The sequence below is a fragment of the Myotis yumanensis genome, unplaced genomic scaffold (genome assembly GCF_028538775.1).
Source record: "Myotis yumanensis isolate MYYU_CA2020_CCGP unplaced genomic scaffold, mMyoYum1.0.hap1 SCAF_5, whole genome shotgun sequence".
In the NCBI taxonomy this organism is placed as follows: domain Eukaryota; kingdom Metazoa; phylum Chordata; class Mammalia; order Chiroptera; family Vespertilionidae; genus Myotis; species Myotis yumanensis.
In genome coordinates this window covers 34,902,743-34,925,375 of record NW_027223756.1, presented here as the reverse complement: position 1 = coordinate 34,925,375, position 22,633 = coordinate 34,902,743, and the positions used below count along the sequence as shown (strand labels likewise).

The window sequence follows — 22,633 nt, the reverse complement described above, 5'->3', positions numbered from 1 at the left end:
CTGCCCCCACTGCCCTAGCTTGATGACCCTCAGCAGCTCTCCCAGGGAGCCTGCCATCAGCTCCTGCAGGGCCCCTCTTCCATCCACTACAGCAGGCAGTAAAGAAGGTGCGGTCCCATTCCATCTGTGTAGACTGAATATGTGGCTGTGTTTATATCTCTGGATGTATACAGGAAACCTCCCACAGTAAACCACAAATATTAAGAGTGGTTTTCACCCCAGCTAGTTTGGCTCAGTGGATAGAGCATGGGCCTGCGAACTGAAGGTCCCAGGTTCAATTCCGGTCAAGGGCACATGCCTGGGTTTCGGGTTCAATCCCCAGTGGGGGCATACAAGAGGCAGCCAATCAATGATTCTCTCTCATCATTGATGTTTCTATCTCTCCCCCTCTCCCTTCCTCTCTGAAATCAATTAAAAAAAAAAAGAGTGGTTCTCTAACATGTGATCTATTCCTTTTATCATTTGGAAACTGTTGAGAATTGGGGAAACAGCATTATTAATTTTATAACAGAACATAATTAAAGCAACATTTTTTAAGAGAAAAAAAGAAGAAAGCTTACAATGACAAAGCTTTCTATTTCAAACAGGATAAAGTGCAAACTAGCATTTAAGGTCCACCAACCATGACCCCAGATTACTTTTCCAACATGACCTTCTTCTGTATCTCTGACACATACCTTAAACTGAAAACACATTACACACTGTTTACCCTGAATTCAGCCTTCACAGTCCAACTTCCTTGCCCATCCTGTTCTCACATGCCTCTTGAAGACTTCCCCATGTGCCTCTCTTAGAATTAACCTGGTGTAAGTGCATGGAGCATTCATTTCATTTAGACATGTAAAATAATAGTGTTTTTCACTCCTTCACTAAATGGTAAGCTCTTCAAAGACAGGTGTCTTCTTCCCAGGGTACCTGGCACACTGCCTTGCACACAGATAGTCAATAAATGTCTTTGGAAATAAATTACAGAAGTGAAAAGGATGATACATTTGGGGCAGGTGCAGAACAGTTTACAGGGGTGGGATCTGAGCTGGGCATAAACAAGAGGTGATATTTACACAGAAATGATAGCTGATTACAGTTATCCTTGTATGTTAAAAACACAAGGACTTCTTCCAAGGCACTGTCATCAATCGGATGCAGATTGCTTAATATCATAAGGTAAATTGATCCTAAAAGTTCTCCTTTAAATGCGAGATGTATCTTCTTACTTTGCCCTTACATACTTCAGCTAAAAGTGTATCAGTATTGACAATTAAAAACTAATTGCCTGAAAATGAAAGCATCATCAGACAATAAAATTAAAAAAAACAAATGGTGAATTGGGAAAATATCTACAACATCTTATCCTATATAATAAAAGGCTAATATGTAAATCAACAGAACTCCAGAACGACTGGTTGCTATGATGCGCACTGACCACCAGGGGGCAGGCGCTCAATGCAGGAGCTGCCCCCTGGTGGTCAGTGTGCTCTCATGGCTGGCGAGCACAGCAGCAGTGGCGGAAGCCTCTCCTGCCTCCACGGCAGTTGGACAATCCCCGAGGGCTCCTGGACTGTGAGAGGGCACAGGCCAGGCTGAAGGACTCCACCCCTGCTCTCGAGTGCACAAATTCTGTGCACCAGGCCTCTAGTGTGTAATAAAGGATTAGTAACACATATCAACAAGAAAATATTAATAAATGGACAATTCACAAAAGAACAAATCCAAATAGGCAATAAATAAGTGGGGGAAAGCTTAACTTAGTAGTAATTAAAAAATGGAAATTAGAGATAAATTTTTTTTTCAAATGGACAGATTAAAAGATACTACTCAAAGCCAGTGATGAAAGACAAGGTGTTTTCATAGGGCTATAACTTTTCCGGGAAACAATTTAGCAATAAGTTTCAAGAGTTTTAAAAAATAATTAATTCCCCTGGACCCAGTAACATCGATCAGCTGCCCCCTACACACTCCCTACTGGGGATGTGCCTGCAACCAAGGTACATGCCCTTGACCGGAATCGAACCTGGGACCCTTGAGTCCGCAGGCTGATGCTCTATCCACTGAGGCAAACCGGTGCTGGCTATTTGTAGTATTCTATTTGTAAATTAAGAAATTGACCCCACCTTTGCCCTGGTGGTTCCTTCTTCTGCCACCTAGCTAGTGAACTTGCCCATCACTTCAAGTCCTTGCTTAATTGCAACCTGCCCCTCCTCTGTTTTACTCCGTTGGTTCCATAGTATTTATCTCGCATGTTATACAATTTCCAGATTCATCATATGACTTCTGTTCCTCAGCTCCACCACCGTGAGCTCCACTAGGTCAGGGGTTTTTAACTGTCTTGCTAACTGAGGTATCACAACCCAAAAAGGTGCTGGCACATACAAGGTGCTCAACAAATATTTGTGGATTAAATGAAGTTTTTAAAACATAGCATATTTCAATTCCACATTCTTATTATAAAGCATAAACATGTATATACGTACATGGGGGAGAATAAAAATATTTCAAAATGTTAATGGTGATTTCTAAGGATATTTTTTACTCGTTATGTTTTCCTGTGGTTTTATTCCCCAAAATCCGATGTGAAAATGTATTATTGCCCTAACCGGTTTGGTTCAGTGGATAGAACGTCAGCCTGTGGACTGAAAGGTCCCAGGTTCGATTCCGGTCAAGGGCATGTACCTTGGTTGCGGGCACATCCCCAGTAGGGGGTGTGCAGGAGGCAGCTGATCGATGTTTCTCTCTCATCGATGTTTCTAACTCTCTATCCCTCTCCCTTCCTCTCTATAAAAAAATCAATAAAATATATTTTTTTTAAAAAAGAAAATGTATTATTTCTTCATCAGAAAATTGCTTTTTTAAAACATCTCCTCTAAACGTCGTGTAACATACATTGCCACGCACAGCGAATTGTCTTTGCTGCCAATTGCATGAAGCCAGTATGAATGCCATTCGACTACTGGAGAGGCACTGGTAGTCTTTAAAGAAAGGGCTGTTTTTAAATAATCGCCCGGCATTTTGTGGTAAATATTTCTTAAAGGAATAAAATCCTAAGCTCCTTGTGGGTCGACTGCGGCATTCCTGGGAAACACACCCACCTAGCAACCGGAGCCGAGCGTCAGCAGGGCACTGCGCCTTTAATTTCTGGGGTGTGCGTATGGAATTGGGAGGTGGGGGGAGCGGTGGTGGAGAATTTCCGCTCCCTGGTGGCAGCTGTCACCTGTAAAGCGAGCACCAAACGCGGGGGATGGAGCCCGGCGCCCATTGGACAGAATATAAAGGCAGAAACCTACCCGAAGACGCGGGGCGCGGCGGGGCGGCGGTGGCGGGCGCGCGCGGGGGCCCCCAGCGCCTGTCTCCGCGAGACACCCGGGCTCTGCGGCGCGGGCGTGGGCGTGACCGCGATCCAGCTTCGGGGCGCGCCCGTTCGGCCTCGGTGGACACGACCCGGTGAGCCCGGCGGGGCGGACCTGACTCCCGGAACCCCGACTCCGGCGCGTCCCAGCGGGCGCCGCGACGCCCACCTGCCGCAGCCACCGGGAACCGAGGCCGCCGGACCGGGCAGCCAGGCTTCCCGGCCGGGCGGGGACCGGCCATGGCGCTCGCCGCGGCCGCGGCCGCTGCCGCTGCGGCCGCCGGGGTGAGCCCGGCGGCGGTGCTGGGCTTCCTGCACGAGCACGGCGGGAAGGTGCGCAACTCCGAGCTGCTGAGCCGCTTCAAGCCGCTGCTGGACGCGGGCGACCCGCGCGGCCGCGCCGCCCGCAGGGACCGCTTCAAGCAGCTCGTCAACGACGTGGCGGTGGTGAAGGAGCTCGACGGCGTCAAGTTCGTGGTGCTGAAGAAGAAGCTGCGGCCCCGGGAGGCGCCGGAGCCCCCGCCCTCCTGCGCCCCCAGCGCCCCCGAGCCCGAGAGCACGTCCATCCCACCGGTGGACACCGCTGCCTCGGGGGCTCCATCCTCGGCCTCCGCGCAGCGGGCGGTGGAAGCCCCCGAGGACCCGGACCCGCCGTCAGCGCCCCCGAACACGCCGACTGGGGAGCTGTGGCCCAGCCCCGCGACCCCGCAGTCCGGGGGGCCCTTGGAGCCGGCCCAGCCCTCCGAGGGCCTCTCTGCAGACGTGGCCCCACCGGCTAGGGCACCGTCCGAGGCGGCCTCGCCGCACGCAGAGCCCCCAGACCTGGAACCCGGGCCCGGGGCGACGCTAGGGCCGCCGCCACCCCCTCGGCGCGCGCCTCCCCAGAAGCCCTGCATGTTGCCGGTGCGCTGTGTCCCGGGCCCCGCCGCGTTCCGGATCCGAGCCGAAGAGCAGGGCCTGCGCCGGCAGCTGTCGGAGGAGCCGAGCCCGCGGAGCTCCCCGCTGCTGCGGCGGCGGCTCTCGGTGGAGGAGTCTGGCCTGGGCCCCGGCCGCTCCCCGCACCTGCGGCGCCTGTCCCGCGCCGGCCCCCGCCTGCTGAGCCCCGACACGGAGGAGGTGCCCTTCGCGCCGCCGCCGTCGGCCGTGCCCCTGGAGCCGGCGGAGCACGAGTGGCTGGTGCGGGCGGCCGGTGGCCGCTGGAACCACCAGCTGCACGGCCTCCTGCTGCGCGACCGCGGCCTGGCCACCAAGCCCGACTTCATGTCTGGGTTCACGGCCCTGCATTGGGCCGCCAAGAGCGGCGACCGCGAGATGGTGCTGCAGCTGGTGGAGGTGGCGCGGCTCGGGGGCGCGCCAGTCGACGTGAACGCGCGCTCGCACGGCGGCTACACGGCCCTGCACCTGGCGGCTCTGCACGGCCGCGAGGATGTGGCGGTGCTGCTGGTGGGCCTGGGCGCGCGGGTGCATGTGCGCGACCACAGCGGGCGGCGGGCCCACCAGTACCTGCGGCCGGGCGCCTCGTATGCGCTGCGCCGGCTACTTGGCGACCCTGGCCTGCAAGGCTCTTTGGAACCCAATGGGACCGGTGGTGTGAATGGCAGCCTTGTGGTCCGGCGCCCGGTGCAGATGGCCGCCACCATCCTCAGTTCCACCACCAGCGCGTTTCTGGGCGTCCTGGCCGACGACCTGATGCTCCAGGACCTGGCTCGAGGTTTGAAGAAGTCGGGCTCCTTCAGCAAGTTCTTGGGTGCCTCGCCCCTAGCTCCTCGTAAAAAGACAAAGACCCGCAGTGGCCTGCCCGCCTTTTCAGAAATCTCTCGGGGATCCATTCCAGGGCCTTTCGCTGGTCTCATGCCCAGCCTGCCCCCCACAACCTGACAGTCCTGAGGCTACTGCGCTGATCTAATCCGGCCTGGCCCTCCGGCTAAGCCTGCGCATGACCGCGGCCCAACACCTTCAGCTCCATCCGGTTTCCAACTTTGTCCACTACAGTGTTTTACCCCGGTGGGCTTATGCCTCCAGCTTCTGTCTGTAGCTTGACCTGCCTTCAGAGATGGGATTCTAGGCCTCAGTGAGAGCTTCCTATGAAAAATGCCAGAAGTCAGGCTTAAACTTTGGAGGAGACTTGAAATTTAGGATCAAAGGTTAAGGGGCAGCAGCTGGTCTGGTCCCTTCATGAGTTAACCCAGTGCCTCTGCATCTATACACTCCCAAGCCAGAACACGTTGCAAGGGTCTCTAAGTGTTGTGTGAGGTTGGGTGGTTTGTCAGCTTGTCAGATACTGGTGGTTTTGTAATTTGATGCTTTTATCCCGTTTTTAAAATTGAAATGAGGTAAAACAATTTTCATAATAACCTTTTGAAATTATATTTTTAGGCAAAATGCTTAGACATTGTTGATCTTTGGTAAAGATTTTGGAATTCTATTTAAAAACGTAATCACCGAGATCTAAAGGAAATTATTCCCAACCAACAAAAATCTTAAACGTTTATCTACCTCGTTTTAGGCAATCAAGAGTTCAGAGAGTCTTGAACACAGAATATGACCATTGCAAATGTAATTAATTTCACTTGTACTGTGAACACTAAATATTAGGAAGCAAGTGTGTCTTGGGAGTAAAGGTGATTTACTAATAAGAAAAGAGACATTTGGACAAATACTTTTAATTTGTGGTTATCTTTATGGTGAAATAAACACATGTCTTTGGCACTGGTGGGTGGCTATTTTGATTTGGCATGAATATTTAATTAAATGTGATTTATGTGAATTGCCCTGTTGTACCATATTTCTCATTCTGTGGTTTTTAAAATCTGGCTGAGACTTTCAGTGCAGTAGGTGACTATTCAAAGTTGGGCTGCCATTCAAAATATATACATATATATATACACCAGAAAAATAACTGGTAAAATAGTAATGAATATAATTAAGGACCAACTATTTTACATGAAAGTTCTGTACAAATAGAAAGTACGTGACATCCATTTCTGAAAGCACCTGAGGAAGCAAACAACTTAATCCAAAATAACAAATGTGAAGTCTGCTCAGTGACCTCAGGGGGGTGACTTGATGTCTCTGGACCTTTGCTCCTTTCTATAACTGAGAAGGTTTGTAGGTATAGCCAAGATCTCCCAGGTTCAAGACAGTGTCACTATAATGGCTTTTTTGGTTTGTTTTAAAAATGTGGAATCTATTTGCTCAACCTCTTTTTATATCATATGGTGGTAATACTCTGCTTTTGCAAATTGTGTTTGCATGTCGTTCGTTGTATCAAATAGCTTTTGTGGCACAAGGTGGGGCTCCTCTCCCACATAGACATATTTCAGTGAGGCTTCTGAAATTATTTAAGGCAGTCCTTCGTGGAATGTTTTGATTTAAGCAATGAAATAAACAGTCTCCTATTTTGTTTCTGCTTGTGTGATGATGTACTTCCCTTAAACCTTTTACAGCTCTTCCCACTGTAGTTTTCTTTCCGTCTCCTTTTATCTACTTAATCTCTCCCTTTTCTCCTCATCCTTCTTCTGCCACTTTATCATTGAAAGAGTTTGAATTGCTCTGCAAAATAAAAGGAGTCAACCCCACATGGTTATGGTAGCCAAAACTGTAGATAAATGTAAGCTCTGATCTGCCCTTCCTACCTTCCTTGCAAGAACTCTAGCTAAGCTGCCTAAATTATTTTTAAATGCAGATGAAATCTTCTACCTCTGCAGGAAAATTGTGGGAGGCGCTAATTATAGCAATCTGAGTGGCTGAAGGTCTAGAAGGCAATAAAATATTAGAGATTTTCCATGGTCAAAGAGAGGCTTGAGTTGACTAAAATAGGGTAACAAAGGTCACAAATACAACTATGACCCACCTTGAGAAAGATTAAAATCTAAACCAGCAGTGTTTATTGCACACTTAAATTGGAGGAGGCTTTCTCAAACTGCCAGGAGAATCTTCATGTTTCAAAAGAGTGTGCTGCAATCTTTCTAAATGAGGTAAAACAGCCCTAGCCGGTTTGGCTCAGTGAATAGAGCTTCGGCCTGTGGACGGAAGGATCCCAGGTTCGATTCTGGTCAAGGGCACATGCCCAGGTTGCGGGCTTGATATCCAGTAGGGAGCATGCAGCAGGCAGCCAATCAATGATTCTCATCATTGATGTCTCTATTTTTCTCTCCTTCTCCCTTCCTCTCTAAAATCAATAAAAATATTTTTTAAAATAAATAAATAAAAATAAATAAATGAGGTAAAACATTTGACAAGAGTTAAGATCACGAAGCCTAAAACTCCAGTGTTAGAAACCACTGCTTTTCCTTGCAGGCCAACACTTTCTGAAATGATAAGGTAAATCACTAGGAGATTATGGTTTGATGTGCCTATGGAAAGTTTTCAAGAACCATATATTGCCTAGCAAGGAGGTACACTGGTGGAAGGGTATTTCCAGCGGACACACAAAAAATAATTGTGTATAAGTTAAGGCAATGTAGCTGGTTAGAATTACCACAGGGAAGAGAATCACTCCTTTCAATAGGGAGAATTGTTGATGTAGATGCATGTGAGTCACGGCCAGAGCAAGCTTTTTAATAAAGTTTTTATTTCTTTATAGAAGGTTGGAGGTTGTCTTTGAGCATGCCTCACTCAACCAATGGAGACCAGGGTGAGGGCAATACACATAAGGCCTTTGTTTATTACGTGCCAGGGACAGTTCTAAACACTTTGCAGATACTAACTACAACCTTAAAGGTGTGTACTATTAGTATGCGATTTTAAAGTGAGGAAACTGAAGCCTAGAGAAGTTGCAAGTGGCTTGTTCAGGCCCCACAGCCAGGTAAGTATCAGTGGGCTGGCATCTTGTGCTCTTCCCATTACAATATCCTGTTGCAGAAAAGCAAGGTGGCCTCAATCTCAGCTCTTTACCCATTTAGTGACCTTAGGAAAGTCACCCAATTTTCCCAGCTCCATGTCCCTTTTCTGTGGGACATAAGACTCACAGTATCTACCCTACAGGCTATAGTGGGAGGAGCATAGGAAATGAGTGGGTCGAGTCCTTTGGGAACTACAAACCAACCTGAAATATTACCAGGGTGCCAAGCTGGTCCCACAGGGGTATCTAGCGGCACTCCCAAATAGCTCTGATTGGTGGCTGTGCTTCACATGATCACCACTGTTTACCCTGTTAGTGATTGTACACATAAGTAACAATCAAGCCCCGGCCAGCTTTGCTTAGTGGGTAGAGTGTCAGCCCAAAAACTGGAGGGTCTTGGGGTTTGATTCCCGGTCAAGGGCACATACCTGGGTTGCAGATTTGTCCCCAACCCTGGTCAGGGAATATGCAGGAGGCAACCAATTGATATGTTTTTCTCACATCAATGCTTATCTCTCTCTCTCCCCCACCCCTACTCTTTCCCTCCCTTCCACTCTCTCTAAAAATCAAAGGAAAAAATCCTCTGGTTAGAAATAACAAAAATAAATAAATACCAATGGACTTGGCTAGAAAAAATGTATCCCACAAAAGGGAATTTATTCCATACTTTCTATGTAATATTGATTTAATTAAGAGACATAACAATGTCTTTCTTAATTCATATTTCTCTAGAATCCCTACCCCCACCTTCCAGAACTAGACAATTGTCATTCAGCCCTCAACACACAATCATAAAGCTAGGCACAGCTAGTGTTACTGTTATATTGTAAATCATCGAGCTGAACATAAGACACCTTAATAAGCCAAATTAATTAGGAGTCTTTATTATGCCTTCGGGCTCAGAGGAATATTGTTTCCGGAGTCTGAGCAAAAAACATGGAGGAAGCTTTCCCTTTTTATATTTTCTAGGTCTCTGTATCCCAAATATGGAATGAGACTTCTGTAGGCTTTAAAAAAAATAATAAAAGAAGCCCTGTATGCTGGAATGGGAGGACAGTGGGCTTAGTAACTATCTTGCAGGGAGCTTATGGCCTTGAGCACAGCACAACTCAGATAAAACCAGAAGAAACCTGGCATGGGAGGAACCAGGCCCTTACGTTAGCAGAGATTCGAGCAAGCATGTTTAAAGAAGCCAAAATAGCAAAATTAATTAACAGAACAAGGGACCGTTTTTTGTGGAAAATTTTAAACAGCAGTTTTTACAACATAGAGGTTACTGGAACAAGATGGCCCATGCTTCATTATAGGCAGTTAGACATGAGCAGAGCAAGGACGATGGGCCAGGTACAGGTCACCAGGGCAGAAAGCCCTGGGTGCCTCGCAAGGGGCAAAACTGGGAAAACAAGACCCTCACCCCCAGGGTAACATTTCCACCACTAGCATATTGCTGGTCCTGTGGTTTAGACTGCCCGCCCCCCCCACCACCCCCACCAGACCTTTTCCTCCTTAAAGATAACATCTAGGCATCAGTTGTATTTCAGCTCCAGGCCCCAAATAGCAGCAAAACCAGACAAGTGACTCCATGGCTGCCTCAGGACCAGCTGCATTGACTAATGACCCCTTGCCCTGGGGCCCAGACCAAGCAGTGGAGACCGTGACCCTGAAAGAACACACCTGGAAAGCTGACGGACATTCTATTGAGACCCTCTGAGGCCTCCCCTCAGATTCCCACCTGCCAGAGTGAGATAAATACCCTCAACACAAAGGACCCAGCCTGTGCTCTCCCTCTGAGGAGCAGCCCACCCCCATTCCCTTTCACCATCTTCTCCCCCCACAGGCATGCTAAACTCTAATCTCCTACATTCTAAAGAACCCCATGAGGCTTGCGACCAGGGAGCAATGGGCAGTGGCAGCTCCTCCCAGGCTAGTCCTCTGAACCTGTCCCCAAGGCCCCCTTTTCTCTGACTTCCCCGAGAGCTATGGCAGCCAGCCTAGGCTCTCCTGTTGCTTCTATGTTAAGCCCTTCCTTGTCTTACTGTCTCCAACTTTAATAAATGTTCCCTCGGAGTCTCCTGGACTCATGCAGTTAAACCCCTCCCCCCTCCCACCCCCCATCCCCCTCAGCACACTACTGCTGGTCCTAGGCAGAGCTGCTCAGGGCTGGGTCCCCTTTCCAGTAACACCAGGACTTGCATTCTCCCCTCGTTTGGGCCTTTTCCTTTAATAAGTTATTTGACCTTTTAAAATGTTTGCATAAATAAACAAACTCTATTCCTCTCCAGGTAGCTCTTTGCCTTCAACCTCTGCCCTGGCCTCATCATTCCAGAACTGCCACACCTCTGGACTTGAACCCTGAAGCAGAAGTAGCCTCAGGTGTGGCTACAGGGAAGTGGAAAGAAGGGGAAGGAGAAGGAGGGGGGAGGGAGGGAGAGAGGGAGAGGAAGAGGGAGAGAGAGAGAGAGAGAGAGAGAGAGGGAGAGAGAGAGAGAGAGACAGACGACAGACCTCTCCTGCAAGGGGGTGGTGGCGGGGGGAGGAAGTGCTCCTAGTAGGAAGTTGATGCTGATTGAAATTTCAAAGACATCAGGTAAGCACCTGTTGTGTAATGACACTGCAGGGTCGTAGAGAAGATTGCTTTATAACAGTTGCCTCCCACCACCCCCACACTCCCCGTTCACCTCCCCTCTCTGCGGTTCTCCACCACAATTGATCTAAGTCCCCTCTTAAACTTCTGATTTACAAGCGAGGATCCCCGAGGTTCTCGCCAGCCGCTCGCGGAGGTACGTGGCGTGCGGAGCTGGCTGTGCAAGGCAGATTGGCGCCGCTTTGGGGCACGCGAACACTGCTTCCCTATTCCGTTTCCAATCTGCAGTCTGAAGGTACAAGTACACTAATAACACCCATATTGGGAGCAGCAGCGAGGGCGGGAGGAGGCGAGCAGGGTAGGCGGTCGCTGGGCTGCCTGTTGCTTAGCAACAATCCCAGCCGCAGCCGCCCAGGCAGAGCCCGGAGGCACCACGGCGAGCAGCAGGGGTGGAGGCGGGGGCGGGCAGGCTTGGGGCGGGGGGGAAGGAAGGGGGGGACACGGGCAACGTCAAGGGGTGGGACCAGAAGCCCTCACAGACCTAAGAGACCCTGTTCCACCCTGGGGGACTTTTTTATACTGATACTCGAGATCAACACCCCCGGCTTCCCTCCTCTTCACTTCTCATTAACCAACAACTAAGGAAAGCGAGACGGCCTTCCCAAGGGCTGCCTGGCCAGAATTGCTTTCCGACAGAAGCAAAATAGCCTAACCCCAGCCTCCAGGCCCAGCAGGGACGCTGCTCCCCGCGGCTGGCCCAGAGGGCCTGCTGGCTGGGAGGCTGCAGGTGGTCCAGTGAGGGTAGCAGCTTCCATCGTAAGGAGAACAGTGCCCTCTGCTGGCAGCGTCCTGGAGGTGAAAGTCACCCGGCTCCTGGTGCTTCAAGGCTGGGTTTGTGGTACCAACAGCGCACACCATGGTGAGCTCATTCTCGCTCTCTGAAAGAATAACGGTGTGGGCGGGAGAATAACTGGGGCAGGAGGGAGACCGGGACAACATGAAAGGACGGGCACAGTTGGTGTCCACCTTCTTTGGTGGCTCCCCCGATCTGTAGGGAAAAACAGAGAAGCCTTGTACTTCCCCATGGGGAACCGCAACACAGAACCAAAGTGCAATTTAACTGGACAATGGCAGACGCTGCTCCCCAGGCCCATTCCGGCCATTCCGCCCTGGAAGTGCTTTCCCTGAAATACACAATTTCCACGGGTCTAACGGACCCGTTAAGTGTGTTTCTAAGACTGCCACAATGGGATAGTGCAATGGGACCTGTACAGGGCAAAAGACAGAAATAAGTAGATCCCATCCAGAACGCGTCTAGAAGCCAGCTGCCCTGCTAGGCTGAGCCGGGGCTCCACAGTGTTCAAAGCATAATGTTAGAACCCGCAACTGCCTCTGCAGGAGCCCCATATGTTTTTTATAAAAAGGCACAATGTGAGCTTTGTTCTGTGCTCAATAGCGCCACTGTTGTCACTAACGCTTCTGCTATGAATGCCACCATTCAAAATTCCCACCCAGTTGCACTTCGTGACAATAGGCATCAGAAAACAAGCCCAGCAGCAGCGATTTCTCACTTTGGGGTCCGTGGCTTTAAATACACATGCTTTCTAGTGTGCCCAGCTTCCAGAAATACACTGAGAGTTTGCATGAGCCATGCTCTGAATCTCCCGGGTGTTTGCAGACTTTCATAGGTGTATTTGAGAACCTAACACCGATTCTGGGTACACTGGGCTGATGCACAAATGGAGGAGAGTGCCTGTCCTGTTTCAGCCCCTCCAACCCCAGCCCACCCCCCATCCGAGTCTCTAGCACACAGATGAGCTGCCTCCCCGGGGCCTCAGCCCTCACAGGTAGGTCTACAGGTCTTCCCATGCCTCACCTTCTGCTCCCACCCCCAACTGCCTCCTCAAGCCTGGCTGACCCAGGGGACTCTCCATAGGAGAGTGGGATAAAGTCAATGTTGATAACATAATTGGAAGAGGAAGAAAGCTCTTGGAATGACTGTCCCCAAATTTCCAAGTGTACTGGGCATCGTCAGGGTTCTTAGGCAGCAAAACATTGGAAAACATGGGGGACTTTATCCATATCCGTGGGGTCCTGAAGGGAGGCAGTACCCCACTTCCACGACTGAGGTTGGGGGCTTGGGTAAAACCAGCAAAGGAGACCTGACTCAGGCAGTCAGGCCTCGGCTTTGGTAGTGATACCGTTACCAGAACAGTTAGGGTTTGCTGGTCCCTCCTGTTTTCAAACCTGGTTCTCGTCTTCCTGATTCTCAGACCTCCCTGATATCCTCCAACAATTCCCCCGTCTGCTCCGGTCAGGTAAGGGGCTGTCTGTAATCAGTAAATAACACCCTTCCCCCAAACCATGCTCAGGTGGCGTCACACTTCTCACGTCCATTTTTATTGAGAGGAGAAAAAGGCTGTTTTGCATCTTAAGTTGAGACTCTGACTTGTCTCCTGGCCCTCCACCCAACCCTGACCAAGCCCATCTCTCATCACAAAAAGGGGGAATACTGCAGTTTGTAAAATCCCTAAGTTAATTACCACATAATCACACGGCTTGGGTGAGGCCACATGACAATTCTCTGAAGTATCCTGGGAGGGCCTGGCTGGGTCATCCCCACCCCACGGGAAAAGCACCGAATAAACCAGCGTCAGCCCCGGCCTCGTGAGTGAAAGGCAGGGGCCAAGCTCCCCACCGCCACCGCTGACAACTAAATAAGCAGAGGGGAGAAGGGCGGTTCATCCGGAGGACTGGCCCGGGGGGAAGAGGCCAGCCTGGGAGACGGGGGTTGGTGGCCTAGGCCGCTCCTGACGGCCTCCAGTTGGTCCTGAAGGAGCCGGACCCGCTCGTCCAAGCTGCGCTGCTGGGCCAAGACGGCGGCCTTGCCGGCCAGGAGGGCGCAGTAGGCGCGCAGCTCCCCGGCCGGCAGCGCCCGCACCAACACTTCCCGGAGGGCCCGCTCGCGCCGCGCCACGTGCTCCTTCAGTTCCCTGGCGTCCTCCTGCTGCCGCTGCAGGAGCCCGAGTCGCTGCAACAGAGAGGCCTGGGGCCGCAGGCAGAGGGTAGGTGAGCGGGGGGAGTGCACTTCGCCCACTGCCCTGCTCTCCTGCAGCCGGAACCCTTTACCTGCTCCTCGGGGTCGCCGTGTGCTCCCGTTCGAGCCAGGGCACGGCGCACGCGGGCCAGGCGACTGCCCAGTAGCAGCAGGAGGCCAAGCACACGCTCTAGGTCGGCCATGAACCGGCTGAACCGCTCTAGCTCGCGGGGTGCACAGGCCTGGCCTACCGCGGCTTCCAGCGCAGCCCCACGCCTGGCCCAGGTCTGGGCTGTCCCCTGCAGCTGCTCCTGCTCTGCTTGAAGGCTCCGCAGCATCTTTTGCAGGAGGTCCGCGAGCTCCACCTGCAGGGAAGGCGTGGCTACTGAAGGCTGCGGCCAGGCCCCGGACATCTCAGGCCAAACTCAGGTCTCTTGTCCCACCCAGCTTCCAGCCACCCCACCACACTCACTTTCTTAGCTTGGATGCTGCTTTTTGGCTCAGGCAGACCCTGGCCACATGGCTGGTCAGACACAGGGGGAGGGGTAAGGTTTTCAGGCCTTGCTTCCTCCTGAGAAGTTGGCAGGACCTGGGTGGAACTAGATAGATGGGACACTCGGATAAAGGGAGCTCCCTGGGTTGTCCTGCCCCAGACTGCAGGGCTTAGAATCCCTGAGTCCCTGGTGCCCCTCACTCACCCTGGCTCAGAAATACCAGCAGCCTCCTCTCCAGCCTTGCCACCGGCTGGTCTCATTGCAGCCCAGACCTCAGCTAAAGGAATCAGCCCATCCAGCAGATCCAGAGGTGGCTCTGGGCTGGGATAGGATGTGAGAGTGTCACTCAGAGAGGGATCCAGTCTGGCAAGCTCCTGAGCCAGCTGCTCTAGGCGTGGACTTGGCCATGTCGGCTTAGAACCAGGCTGGACAGGGCCCCAAGCCCAGGCAGTGTCATCGGGAGGCCCTTGGGTATCACTGCCTGGAGGTCCCAGGGCATCGACTGGGAGAGGTTTGAGGGAGTCACACTCTACAGCTGCAGGGAAGTCCGTCGTCAGCAGTCCAGTGGAGTCGTGGGTTGGGACGTCACCATTTGCAGTCCCAGCAGAACGACAGCATGTGGGCCAGCAGTCACCTGTCCCTGCAGTCTCTAGGCACTCACGTAGGGGGTGCTCTGGGGAAACTGTAGCCCTGCCAGGCCTTTGGCCCAAGCCAGCTCCATGTTGTGGGTCAGAGGCATGGACACTGGCAATGGAAGAAACACTGAATCAGAAAAAGTTATGGCTGAAGACAAGTGGTGGTCTCCAAGGGCCACCTGCCACCACCCCATCACCCAGACTCCCAGGCTCCAGCTAGGGGCGGTTCCCAGCCCCTCCAGCCTTGTGTAGCTATGTATGTGAAGGGATGTCTCACTCTGCTTGGAAGCCAGAGAGAATTCACCTGGCTGGGAGCCCCGGCGGGGCATGGGAGTCTGGAGGTGCTCTCATTCTGACCAGCGGGACTTCTTCCAGGAAGACATCATCATCAGGAAGGGAAGGGAGCCGGGCACACACAATGTGCGTCTCTGGGACTCTGAGCTGACAGTCAATGGGCCTGCTCTGGGGACCCTCTGCAGGACACACCACTGCAGCTTCCTTCTGAGTCAGGAACCTGAAGGCAGAGACCCCACAGTGACCAGGAAGGAAACTCTTGGTCTGCAGCAGAGAGACAGTAAAGTGTTGGGGATGGGGATTGGCTGAGGGGGTGAGGGGAGGTAGTTGGGGATTTGGTTTGCCAAATACAGAGCCCCCGAGGCTCAGACTGAGGGTAGGTGGGAGGCCTTCTCTTTTCTGGGGCAAGAGCTATGAGAGCTGCCTCCTCCCAAGAGTGATCCATGTCTCTCACCTGGAATGTGTGGTCTGAAACAAGGGTCTGGGTTCTGCTCCTTGAGGAACAGCCTGGAAAGGCAAACAGGTTAGATGTAATGTGGCTCAAGTTTTCGGTCTCCCAGCTGTGCCCCACCCCGAGCCTGCAGCCTTTCTCTTCCCTACCTGGACGATGGGCACGGCCCCTCCTGGGCCTCCCCAGGCACCCAAAGCTTCCCCTGACGCGCTCTGACTCCGAGCAGGCCTGTAGACGTCGTCGTGGAGCTTCAAGGACAGGGGTTCGCGGTCCTCTGTGCCTCTCAGCCATCTGCTCTGGTGACCTTCGAACTCCGCCACCGCCTGATGCTGCAATTCCTGGGTCTCGGGCCTGGCGAAGCCAAAGCCGAAGCAGGCCCCGCCCGAGCATTCCCCCGCCATCCCAACGCCCCGACCCAGGCCATCCAGCTTCCCTGGCTCCGAGAAGCACCACTGCTGCTGCTGGTTGGCGAGGCGGCCCGGGCCGTCTGTTCCAGGCGCGGGAGCCCCTGAGCGCGCCGGCTCCCCTTCCCCGCCCGGGTGGCCGAGCGAGGCGGAGCGCGGGTGCGCCGCCGGGGGCCGCCCGGGGGTCGCGGGCCGCAGGCGGGCGGGCAGACTCATGCGGAGCTCCTTGCGCTGGAAGGACGTCTCCCGGAGGACTCGCCGCTGAGCGCCTTGCAGCCGCTGTCGGTAGGCGGCCCTCGAGGCCGGCGGACTGGGCGGTTCGGCGGCCCGCGCTGCGGCCTCCGCCTCGGCCGCCAGCGCGTACAGCAGCGGGGTGGCCTGCCTGCTGAGCGGCCCCGGCCGCCCCTGGACCTGCGGGGCGCGCAGCCCGTTGCGCGCGGCGGCCGCGGGCCGGGGCTGCGGGGAGGCGCGCAGGGCGGCGGCGGCCGAGGTGGGGGCCGGGCCGCCCCACACCACGCGCACGTAGTCCCAGTCTAGGTAGGGAAGAAGGTCGGGCTCTGGGGACGGCGTGCGCGGCTCGGCGCCGCCCGAGGCTGCGGAGAAGGAGCTGTAGGCCGAGTCGGCGCGCACCGACAGCCGCCGCAGGTCCAGGCTGCGCGTGGATGAGGCGGGGGAGACGCGGTCGCCCCCAGGACCCAGGGCCTCCATGGCTGCGCGGATGAGCGCTGGGCAGCTAGCTCCGTAGGGCCTGGAAGAACATAGATGGCGCGTGATGGGGCTCCGGGTGCTTACCAGTCCCCTCTCTAGTCACACTGTCTCAAGTGCTGGCATTACCCCAGGTTAAGAATGGCAGGGGCAGCCCTAGCTGGTTTGGCTCAGTGGGTAAAGCCTTGGCCTGCGGACTCAAGGGTCCGGGGTTCCATCCTGGTCAAGGGCACATGCCCGGGTTGCAGGCTCCATCCCCAGCGGGGGGCGTGGGGGAGGCAGCGGAGCAGTGATTCTCTCTCATCATTGATGTTTCTGTCTCTGTCTCTCCCTCTCCCTTCCTCTCTGGAGAAAGAAAAAGAAGAATGGCGTGGGCAGTAGGCCCAACGCCAGGAAGCAACTCTGGAGGTTGAGGGTCTCAGCCCAGGGAAAGGAATTGGCCCCTGGCCCATTCCCTGCAGGGGCGCTCCTGGCTGGTACCCCGGGAGCCCTGAGAATGTACCCATGCTCCTTCCCTCCCCGCCCTGCCCCACCCGCCTGCTTCCTGGCACTTTGTTAGCTTCTCCGCGCGTGTTCTTTCCCTGATAAACAATGGTCACGAATGTTCTGGGGGACAAGAAAGGAGCCTGGAAGGCCCAGGTCAGGTGGCAGGGCAGCTTCACAGCCGTCCTCCCTCCCCCTGCCAGTTATGTTCCAGGTGCTTTATATAAATATTTATCTTGTTTCCAACTGCTCTCTGCATTTTACAGATGAAGACACTGAGGTTCTGAGGGGGAAATCATTTGCCCAGGGGCACACAGCTGGTAAGAGGCAGAGCCCTGCCTGGAATCTGGGCCTGCCTCCAAGCCTACTGCAGCCAGATCAATTTCCTAGAAGCAAACCCTGCTGAAAGCCAGTCCCGCCCCCCCCCCCCCCGCCGCCCCCCCCCTCCCCCCCCAGCCCAGCTGCCTGAAGCCTCCAACACAGCCCAGACTCCACGGTGGGAAAGTCCCCCCACCTTCCCTCAAACCACTGGCAGATTCCCTGCTTCTGGAGACTGCCTTTCGTCCAGTAATGACAGGCTCTCCCCCTCTTGTCCTGCTATTCCTGTACCTCCAAGGGGGCTCAGCTTAGAGGTCTCCCGGCCTTTTGGAATCTCAGTGTGCTGACCTCCGCCCACTGCAGCACTCACCACCCTGTGTTGTAACTGTTGGCTTGCCTGTGCCTTCTTCCCATCTCCACCCGGCGCTTCCTAAGGACAGGCGCTGTGTGTACACATCTCTGGACCCCCAAACCCAGCATGGAATCGATGTTAAGGAAATATTTGTTGAATGGCAAGGTAAGGAGCCAACTTGTAAGGAGTAGATGGAGGCGAAGGAAGAGGGCTCCTCTGCTTCTGTTCCCTCTTCTTTCCTCCCTAGCAGTCTTTTCTGGGGCGCACTGGGTGAGGCAGTTGCCACCATGGACACTGACCAGGTTACTCATGCTTTATGAGGAACCCGAAAAGCAGGCAAGCACAGCTTGGAGCAGAACTGGCCAGAAATCTATACCTCCCGGTGCTGGTTTAGGGGGTGGGGGTGGGGGTTGGGTGGGTATGCCTTGGTCAGGGGTAACAGCAGCTTTGAGTCTTGGGAAACTGGGGCTCCTAATGGGCTATGGACTTGGAGGGAGGGCTTGCCTTCCCTGAGCTGCTTGGTGGGGAGTGCAGCAGAGGGTGGCCCCATCTGGTGTAGGAACTGAAAAGGCAGGCTCATCTGAGCCTCCTAGACCAGTGATGGCGAACCTTTTGAGCTCAGCGTGTCAGCATTTTGAAAAACCCTAACTTAACTCTGGTGCCGTGTCACATATAGAAATTTTTTGATATTTGCAACCATAGTAAAACAAAGACTTATATTTTTGATATTTATTTTATATATTTAAATGCCATTTAACAAAGAAAAATCAACCAAAAAAAATGAGTTCGCATGTCACCTCTGACACGTGTGTCATAGGTTCGCCATCACTGTCCTAGACACTATTTGGAGCTCAGGCTCACTGTCCCACCCGCCTCCCTGAGACCCCAGGTGCTACAGAATGCCGGTCAGGGTCGGGAGGGAGGTTAGTGGTGGGAGGATATGCTGTTTCCTACCAGGGAGAGGCAATACCTGCAATAATCCCAGGAGGGGCTCTCAGCTGACATCTTGGGACCAGACCATCTTGACGTCACCCACCTGCAGGCATCGTGATGCCCACTCAGGCCAGCCCTGCAGGCTGGGCCTCACACTCAGGCATGGGGACCTCTTCTGCAAAGGGTGTCCACTCTCTGGACTTCAGGAAGACAAGAAGCTACTCTGAGCAGCAGCCCTGCCCTGGGAGGACAGTTGCCTCCTCTAGGAAACCCATCCTCGCTGCCCAGACACTAGCCCTCTCTCTTCCTACCCTTTTGGGCCCAGCTTGGGAGCACCCTGGCTCATGCCACCCCTGCCTGCCCATGTTGGCTTGTTGAATCTACAGGCAGGGTGACTGTTCAAATACAAAGATGTTTCCTCAACAAAGGCCTTGAAAATTCTTATTTGTGAATCACTTTGTTGACAAAGAAAACTCTGAGTTCACTAAATAAAAACAGCTTGAATGGATAATAGAAGTGTGGGTACAGATCTATTTTCTTATTGCTCTTAACTTGTCTCAAGGATGCTTTTGCAGTGGTGGCCCTACAGGCTGATACCCATGCAGGACGCTCACACCTTTGCAGAACCTGCTATGCCAGGAGGGTCCAGCTCCTTTTGTGTGTTTTGGGGCCTCAGCACAAAGAGTAAGGAGTTCTCACACTTGTCTGGCTGCAGGGAGCCTCTTGCAGTCCCTGTGGCTGGAGGTGGCCCAGCCCAGGAGCCCCAGCATCAGTGTTAGTGTGAGTTGTGGGCTGGGCTGCAGAGCCAGTGCCTGCAGCGAAGTCCAGGAGCTGTAGCTCAAAGAGCTCTTCTGCCAAGCCTCGCCAGAGCAGGGGAGCAGCATGGACTCCCCGCTAGAAAACCCCCAGACTGGGGTCCTGTGGTGAGTGGAGGAGGGCATTTGCAATGTACTTACCACCTAAACCAGTGGTCGGCAAACTCATTAGTCAACAGAGCCAAATATCAACAGTACAACGATTGACATTTCTTTTGAGAGCCAAATTTTTTAAACTTAAACTATATAGGTAGGTATGTTGTTATTAACTTAATTAGGGTACTCCTAAGGCTTAGGAAGAACCACACTCAAGGGGCCAAAGAGCCGCATGTGGCTCGAGAGCCGCAGTTTGCCGACCACGGGCCTAAACAAATGAGCAAGAGAGGAAGGAGAGAAAGATGACTTCAGCATGCAGAGCTGGGGGCCTGGAAGATGCAGGTGCCAAGTTCTGAAAGGAGAAAGCTGAGATGGGGGTTGACCAAGGGGTCCAGTGCTCATTCAGTTTGAGGCCTGTGGGCTTTAAGGTGTTTGTGGCAAGTCTGGCAGTTGAGAAGTTGGGATATGGGTCAGGGACCTCAGTGGAGAGGTTGGTCTAGGCCAGCAGGCTGACCCAGGTTTTTAGTTAGAGGTTGTTGGGGAAATAAACGAAGACAGCTTCCAGGGGGTAAAACCGTACCAAGCTAATGGGAGCAGATCCAGATCAGGTGACCAGAAAGGCGGACAAGCTCACATGACCAACAATGGTCAGGATTAAGTGGTACCTCTCTCAAAGACCACCTCACCTCGGGCCTTGGAGAGGTTGTGCAGGCCGCCCCTCCCAGATGGTCACCCCCCAGTACTAGGCTCACCGAGTGTCACCGAGGGGACACTCCTGCAAGGCAGTCTCCCTGCCAGGCTGAGTTTCTGGGTCCCAGGCATGGTCTTGCAGTCAAGCACCCCAGAGTAGGTCTGGCCGGGCAGTCATTCTGGGAAGTCCCAGGGCTCTCCCAGTCCCCAGCGCCCCTCCCCCACTCTCCCCGAGACTCGCTCCGCGCGGTGCGGGAAATGCGGGATGCTGCGGACCCCTGGAGGAGGAGGGGCGGTGTGGTCGGATCACATACCTGAGTCTTCAAGCCCTGAGAGTCCAGACACGCGAGAGAGGAGAGGCACCGGCCTGCGGCCGCAGGGGGCGGCAGAGTCACGTGGCGTGGCGGCAGAGCGGGGTCCCCGGGACGCTGGGGCGGCAGATGGCCGCGGGCCGGCTCATGTCGCGGCCTTTCCTGTTGAATTCGCCGTCAGGGAGGGATGGCTCAGAGCGCAAGCTGGGGGCAGCGCGATCATGGACGGGAGAAACCTAGACTTTCCAGCGGCGCCGCGGCCGAGGGGCGGGGGCGGGGGTGGAGTGAGACGCTCTGGGGTCTTTGGCCACCAGATTGCTCCCGCCGCTCCCGCCGATCCGATCGGCCGGTCTCGCCCCCGGCCCCCAGCCTTCTGCGAAGAGCACCACGACTCGCAGGGGCCCCCTCGACTCGCGCGACCCACACCTCCTTATCCAGGGCGCACCGGCTGCTCCGCGGCCCGCAGACACCCCGCGCCGGCCCCCGCCCCTTCCCGCCGTGGGGCCCCCCTGCCTTCTCCCGGGAAGCGGGTGGCGGACCCGGCCGCGCGATCTGCCGCCCGGACTCCCGCGTACCTGCGCTCCAGCCGGAGAGGTGCTGGGCGCGCGGTGACCTCAGAGCGCGGGCGCGGGCTCCGGCTCCGGACCCCACCTCCAGGCTCCAGCCGCCGCGGGGGAGGCGCCACGTCCGGCCACCGGGCGGGAGCGCGGAGCTGCGGCGCTGCCCCGGGAGCTGCCCGCCCCTTCGTAGGGTCCGAGTGGTGGCCTAGCCCCAGGCCCGGGGGATGGACGCTAGTTTCCCGTCTGGCCTCTTGCTCTGGGCTGTGTCATGTACGGTTTCCAGTGGTTTATTGTAAAGGGCTTGTAAAAACATTTCTCCCCGTAGGTACTTTTTTCAAGAGGTTCTGCACCTTGATTATTTTTTTAAATCCTCGTCTGAGAATACATCTTCACCAATTTCAAAGAAAGCGGAAGGGAGCAGGAAAGCGAAAGAAGGAAAAGAGTAAGGGAGAGGGAGAAACATCGATTGGCTGCCTCCCATATGCACCCCAATCAAACCCTAACCTAGGTATGTGCCCTGATGGGGAAGAAAATCCGCAACCCTTGGGGGTACCCGACAACGCTCCAACCAACAGCCACCAGCCAGGGTTGATTTTTGTTTGAAATTATATCTTGGGGCTCATTCAATATCAGTCCATAGAACTGTATCATTCTTTTTAACAGGTGCAGTTATTCATTGCATGGACACAGACTGAGTTATTTCACCCAATCCCCTATTGATGGGCACTTAGGTTAATCTAGTCTTTTTCTATTACTAATTCTGTAATGAATATCCTTGGTCACTATTTTGTTCACATTTGTAGGATAAATTCCTAAAAGATGAATTGGAAGTGAATCCTTCAGTGTCAGCCACCCCAGCTGCCACCATATATGGATCTAAGAAGAACTAGCCTTTCCTCAAGTTCTGGCCCTCAAAATCATAAGCAAAATCATTGTAAATGTGCAAGCCTCTTAGTTTTGGGGTAATTTGTTACACAGTAACAGAGTAGGTAAATTTCCAATTTTGGTTGATATTGTCTAATTTCATACAAAGAAGTTTACCAATTTACATTTCCATTAGTATAAGAGAATGCCTATTTTCCTACATCCTCATTAACACAGTACATTATCAAACTTTTTTTAAAAATATATTTTATTGATTTTTTATAGAGAGGAAGGGAGAGAGATAGAGAGTTAGAAACATCGATGAGAGAGAAACATCGATCAGCTGCCTCCTGCACATCTCCCACTGGGGATGTGCCCACAACCTAGGTACATGCCCTTGACCGGAATCGAACCTGGGACC

At 53.7% G+C, this 22,633-nt stretch overlaps 2 protein-coding genes across 4 annotated transcripts; one reads left to right on the top strand and one right to left on the bottom strand.

Annotated features, from left to right (window-relative positions):
* Positions 1-3,209: 3,209 nt before the first annotated feature.
* SOWAHA (sosondowah ankyrin repeat domain family member A) lies at positions 3,210-6,748 on the top strand. The gene has a single exon (XM_070415010.1). It carries the CDS (start codon positions 3,584-3,586, stop codon positions 5,219-5,221), a length of 1,638 nt encoding a protein of 545 aa, XP_070271111.1. The 5' UTR covers positions 3,210-3,583; the 3' UTR covers positions 5,222-6,748.
* Positions 6,749-13,154: 6,406 nt separating this feature from the next.
* SHROOM1 (shroom family member 1) lies at positions 13,155-21,445 on the bottom strand. 3 transcript variants are annotated; one of them, XM_070417172.1, is made up of 9 exons: positions 21,364-21,445; positions 20,792-20,950; positions 15,831-16,833; positions 15,685-15,737; positions 15,241-15,450; positions 14,506-15,045; positions 14,280-14,406; positions 13,900-14,172; positions 13,155-13,816 (listed from the first exon to the last, which is right to left on the bottom strand). In XM_070417172.1, exons 3-9 carry the CDS (start codon positions 16,791-16,793, stop codon positions 13,484-13,486), a joined length of 2,499 nt encoding a protein of 832 aa, XP_070273273.1. In that variant the 5' UTR covers positions 16,794-16,833; positions 20,792-20,950; positions 21,364-21,445; the 3' UTR covers positions 13,155-13,483. The 3 variants fall into 3 exon arrangements, with proteins under 3 accessions (XP_070273273.1, XP_070273274.1, XP_070273272.1); XM_070417173.1 differs by lacking the exon at positions 21,364-21,445 and having other exon boundaries at positions 20,792-21,279; XM_070417171.1 differs by lacking the exons at positions 20,792-20,950; positions 21,364-21,445 and adding an exon at positions 18,914-19,060.
* Between the last annotated feature and the right edge of the window lie 1,188 nt (positions 21,446-22,633).

Excerpts from the sequence above, each read along its gene's own strand:
- SHROOM1 (XM_070417171.1), bottom strand. The coding sequence starts at position 18,948 with ATGTCAGCTGAGAGCCCCTCCTGGGATTATTGCAG. Across the intron at positions 15,046-15,240 it reads CCGCCGGGGCTCCCAGCCAG|TGTCCATGCCTCTGACCCAC; the intron begins GTGAATTCTCTC and ends TTCCATTGCCAG. Across the intron at positions 13,817-13,899 it reads ACGGCGACCCCGAGGAGCAG|GCCTCTCTGTTGCAGCGACT; the intron begins GTAAAGGGTTCC and ends CTGCGGCCCCAG.
- SOWAHA (XM_070415010.1), top strand. The coding sequence starts at position 3,584 with ATGGCGCTCGCCGCGGCCGCGGCCGCTGCCGCTGCGGCCGCCGGGGTG.